This window comes from Chelonoidis abingdonii, chromosome 8, assembly GCF_003597395.2.
Source record: "Chelonoidis abingdonii isolate Lonesome George chromosome 8, CheloAbing_2.0, whole genome shotgun sequence".
Classification (NCBI taxonomy): Eukaryota; Metazoa; Chordata; order Testudines; family Testudinidae; genus Chelonoidis; species Chelonoidis abingdonii.
Window position 1 is genome coordinate 105,376,985 of NC_133776.1, and position 5,374 is coordinate 105,382,358.

General features: G+C 42.1%; 1 protein-coding gene across 1 annotated transcript in view; it reads right to left on the bottom strand.

Moving 5' to 3' along the window:
• TEX11 (testis expressed 11) overlaps positions 1-5,374 on the bottom strand; it is a 147,451-nt gene continuing 142,077 nt past the window's right edge. The window contains exons 28-29 of the mRNA XM_075068428.1: positions 3,536-3,700; positions 1-138 (exon numbers count right to left, since the gene is read on the bottom strand). Of these exons, the coding sequence (XP_074924529.1) occupies positions 67-138; positions 3,536-3,700 (237 nt within the window). The 3' untranslated portion in view covers positions 1-66. The remainder of the gene's footprint in view (positions 139-3,535; positions 3,701-5,374) is intronic.

Genomic DNA, 5,374 nt, shown 5'->3' on the forward strand with positions numbered 1-5,374 from the left:
GCAATCTCTTCTATCCAGCTGAATGTTTACAGAGGGTGCCATCACCCTGGCTTGCTGCACTGAGTGTTATTCTTCATTTGGAAGGAACCCCTTTGCTCTGTCCAACTTATCCAGCACCTCGCTATAAAGACCAATCATCTGGGGAATAGAACCACCAACAGTCCTCTGAGCAGATAAAAACAAAACTGCCATTCGATTAGAGGGGAAGGGGCAGGGGTCAGAGCGTGTTCCTACAACCTGAACTACACACTGGTCTACACACACTTGGGTTTTTTTAACTAATGTAACTATATCTGTTTAGAAAGTGATTAGTTAAAACAGGGCAGCCCATCCCTCTTCATGTGCATGAATTTATACCAATGGAAAGGTGTTTGTTTATAACTTTCAACTAGGGCTGTCAAGCAATTAAAAAAAGTAATTATACTGTTCAACAACGCCATTTATTTAAAAATTTTGGATGTTTTCTATATTTTCAAATATATTGATTTCAATTATAACGTAGAATACAATATGTGCACTGCTCATTTTATTTTTGATTACAAATATTCACACTATAAAAAAAAATCATATTTTTGGGAATTCCCCCATTACAAGCACTGTAATGCAATGTATTACTCATGAAAGTTGACCTTAGAAATGTAGAATTATGTACAAAAAATAACTGCATTCAAAAATAAAACAATGTAAAACTTCAGATCCTACAAGTCCGCTCAGTCTTACCTCTTGTTCAACCAATTGCTCAGATAAACAAGTTTGTTTGTTTACATTTGCAGGAGATAATGCCCACTTCTTGTTTACAATGTCACCTGAAAGTGAGAACAGATGTTCACATGGCACTGTTGTAACCATCATCGCAAGATATTTATGTACCAGAGGCACAACAGATTCAGATGTCCCTTCATGCTTCAACCACCCTTCCAGGGGATATGTGACCATGCTGATGACGGGTTCTGCTCAATAACGATTCAAAAGAGTGTTGACCAACGCATGTTCATTTTCATCATCTGAGTCAGATGCCACCAGCAGAAGGTTGATTTTCTTTTTTGGTCGTTCAGGTTCTGTAGTTTCTGCATTGGAGTGTTGCTCTTTTAAGACATCTGAAAGTATGTGCCCCACACTTCATCCCGCTCTTAGATTTTGGAAGGCATTTCAGATTCTTAAACCTGGGGTCGAGTGCTGTATCAATATTTAGAAATCTCGCAATAGTGCCTTCTTTGCATTTTGTCAAATCTACAGTGAAAGTGTTCTTAAAATGAACAACATGTGCTGGGTCATCCATCTGAGATTGCTATAATGTGAAATATATGGCAGAATGCAAGTAAAACAGAGCAGGAGGCATACAATTTTCCCCCAGGGAGTTTAGCCACAAATTTAATTAACACTATTTTTTTTAACGAGCATCATCAGCATGGAAGCATGTCCTCTGGAATGGTGGCCGAAGCTTGAAGGGGCATACAAATGTTTAGCATATCTGGCATGTAAATACCTTGCAATGCCGACTACAAAAATGCCATGCCTGTTCTCACTTTCAGTGACATTGTAAATAAGGGGGCAGCATTATTGCCTGTAAATGTAAACAAATTTGTTTGTCTTAGCGTATGGCTGAACAGGTAGGACTTGTGGGCTCTAAAGTTTTACACTGTTTTGTTTTTGAGTGCAGTTACATAACAGCAAAAATCTACATTTGTAAATTATACTTTCACGATAATGAGACTACATTACAGTATTTGTATGAGGTGAATTAAATACTATTTCTTTTATCATTTTTACATTGCAAATATTTATTTGTAATAAAAAAAAATATAAAGTGAGCACAGTCAGTATATTTGAAAAGGTAGAAAAACCATCAAAAATATTTAATAAATGTCAATTGGGATTCTACTGTTTAACAATGATTAAAACGGATTAATTGTGATTAATTTTTTAATCGCAATTAATTTTGAGTTAATGGCCTGATTTAACTGTGATTAATTGACAGCTCTATTTACAACTGCAGCCACACTAGAGATTGTGTTTCAAAAACTGATACAATTAAATGGGCACAAACTATTGACCAGCCTGCAATCAATCAGTGTTAAACTGGAGCGAGTGCAGGGGTGTGTGTAAGATAATGCATGATAACTGCACCCATCATCCAGTCTATAAATTGCTGCAGGAGGGATGGGCAGGCTTAAGGGCAATGGAGCCAGAAGTAATAGAGCAGCAGAAAGAAACTGACGTGGTAAAGGGCTAAGAAAAGCTATACAGCTCCCTACAGAGGGCAGCTCATCGAAGCTGCACATCCAGAAGCTGCACTGGTTTCACTAAAAGTGGGAGCTGCAGCAATTTAGTTACATCACTGAATGCCAGGCTTACAGCAGTTCACTTTGATTTAAACCTGGTTTAGAGCAACAATGTAAAAGCATCTACACACATCATCAGCCTGGTTTAATTAAATCAGTGCACCGTCCCATTGTTAGTGACACTGGTGCTACTAGTGTGGATAGAAAAACCCTTTGTTTTCTTTTTAATTTGTTAAAGCAGAATGTCCTCTCCACCTGTCTACTTCCATTGTTAGTTGTACTGCTTCTAATGTTTCATTGCTTGTAGCTGCATGAGTGTGATGGGTTAGATGACTCTTTTCCAGTACTGTGGTAAGAGGCTCAGTTAAGTGATCATCAGTCTTACTAAAGAAGAGAGGTAACTGCTTGGGGATGCAGTGAAGGGGGAAGAGACCTGTTCCCCTGTATCTCTCTGTTTTCATAGTAATAGAATATAAGGCCAGAAAAGACTATTGTGATCATCCAATCTGAGCTCCTGTACAACACCTGGCAGAGAACTTTACCCACGTTTTTCTCCTCTACCTCTCATGTTCAAACTTTTATTCTTTTCCCTAACAGTTTCTGCCCTGATCCTAAGACTCCTGCAGCCCCTCATACTGAATACAACACCCCACCATGGCAGCATACAAGCTTTGCCTCAGTGAGGGTCACATTGGTAGCTTGTCCAAAGCGGTGCCTAAAATGGAGCAGAGGACAGCTGGCCTCATCATGGATAGAGTAGTGCAGCCTGCAGCAAAAACTAGTGTCTCCATCTTTATCTAAGCAGCCAGCCACACTGAATGCTGGGATCTGAATTTTTCATGCCTCCCACATGTCTCTGAAATATGTCCCACTGTAGAATGCTGTGGCAGCATATAGTGTGCAGGCTGCAGCAAGCATAGAGCCAAAGGTTTGCCTGCAGTCACAGGTGAGCTGAAAAGTACCTCCACTCAGCTGCTTCCACAAGCTCACTAGTATCAGGACTATAAATTCCTTTCTGCCTGTATGCCACATCCGTTATGTTCTCTCTTCCCCTTGGGTTTAGACAGTTGTACCAGCAGCTCTGGAACACAATTCCAGGCTTAGACCCATAATAGCGCATGTTGCTTAAGCATCTAGTGACTTCTTCTGCCTTGTCATTTCCCTTTGGAGCAGTTCCTGCCCTGCTTTCCCCTCTCCCACTCAGTTTTTGCCCCCCCCTGCCCTGCCCCGCCCCGCCTTCTGCTCACACTCACCTGGCTTTCATAGCTGCTCTTCAGGGATCTCAGGTGATTCAGAAAGCGCACACCGAGCCCACACCACTGCTCAGCCTCCTTGTATTTACCAACACTGTACTGAAGTATTCCTGTATTCCAGGCTCTGGTCATCAGCCAAAGGGTCTCCACCTCTGGGTAATCATCCTAAAGTAGCCAGCAAGGCAAAGCAACAATGCAAAGATTAGGCTTTTCACTCCTAAAGATACCTGGTCTAGGGTGCATTAGAGTTTATTACTAGAACAGAGAAACAAAAGGAAGTTCTTCACCCTGGGCATGCAAAAGCTAGAATTCCCTGTGGTCTTGCCGATAAATCACCACTCACCCGCACCACTTCCGAACTGCTTACCGCCAGCGTGGGTGAGGAATGTGGCTCTCTTGTCTACTATTAGGACAGAATATACAATCCTGTGGTACTAGGAATGGCCCCATGGTGGCTGCACGTGGCAGGAGAACTTGCATATGATCTATTTGCAGAGTGGATGAAACATTTTCAACATGCACTGAATGGTGGGACCTGATTGTTATGCAGACCTGGAATGCCCTGCAGTGGTTCCAGAATTTTAGGATGTCAAAGACCACATCCCTGGAGTTGTGTATCCAAGCTAGCCCCTGTCCTGCAGCACAGGAACACCAGGATGAGAGCTGTCCTTAGTGGCAATCACCATTTGGAAGCTTGAAAACCCAGATCGCTACCCGTTAACGGGAAACAAATACAATGTGGGAAAAATCAACAAATTCATCCTCCTCTTTCTTCCTGAGCCTCCTCACTGATGCTGAATAAGGAGCATATTGCTTAGAATCTCATGGATGAAAATAAGCTAAGGCCAAAATCTTGCTTTGGTTCCTGGGTACCAGCTGTTTCCACAGTCTGGTTTATACTTCACGCCTGCCAAGAAGGCGCACACAACCAGGGGAGACTAACAAGGACTGAACAGAAGGAAGATTTCACTCTCCAGTAGGCCAGTCTCCATGGAGACAAGGTCCTGAAAAGTAAGTGGAGTATAGCAAGTACTGACAGCAGGGAAAACCATTTCCAGATCATTTGAAAAACAGGAATTTAATAAACCCACAAAGAAATTTAATAAGCAGTTGATTCATCAATGCCAACATTGCAAGCCAAATTTCACCAGCCTCACGCTGAGGACTGGAGAAGGGCACACATAGTACCTCTTTCTTTAAAAGGAGGAGCAAAGAGAACCCAGGGAATTTATAAACTAGACAGCGTAACTTTGATACCTGGAAGGATACTAGAACAATTATTAAGCAGCAGTTTATAACCACCTAGAGGATAATACAGTTATAAGGAAAAGCCAGCATAGATTTGTCAAGAAAAAATCATGCCGAACCAACCTAATTTCCTTCTTTCACAGAATACCTGGCCTAGTGGATAGGGGAATGCAGTAGATGTGATGTATATTGTGACTAATTTTAATGAATTCAAATCAGAAGGGTCAAATGCTATTCATCCCAGGGTACTGAAGGAATTATCTGACAATATGGATGACAGTAGAGGTCCCAGAAGACTGGAAAAGGGCTACCATTGTGCCCATCTTTAAAAGGGGGGGAAGGAGGCGTCGGTGAACTATAGATCAGTCAGCCGGACTTCAATACCTGGGAAGCAACTAGAGCAATGTATAAAAAAGACGGTTACTCACCTTTGTAATTGTTGTTCTTCGAGATGTGTTGCTCATATCCATTCCAGTTAGGTGTGTGCGCGCCGCGTGCACGTTCGTCGGACGATTTTTACCCTAGCAACACTCGGTGGGTCGGCTGGGCGCCCCCTGGAGTGGCGCCACTATGGCACCAGATATATACCCC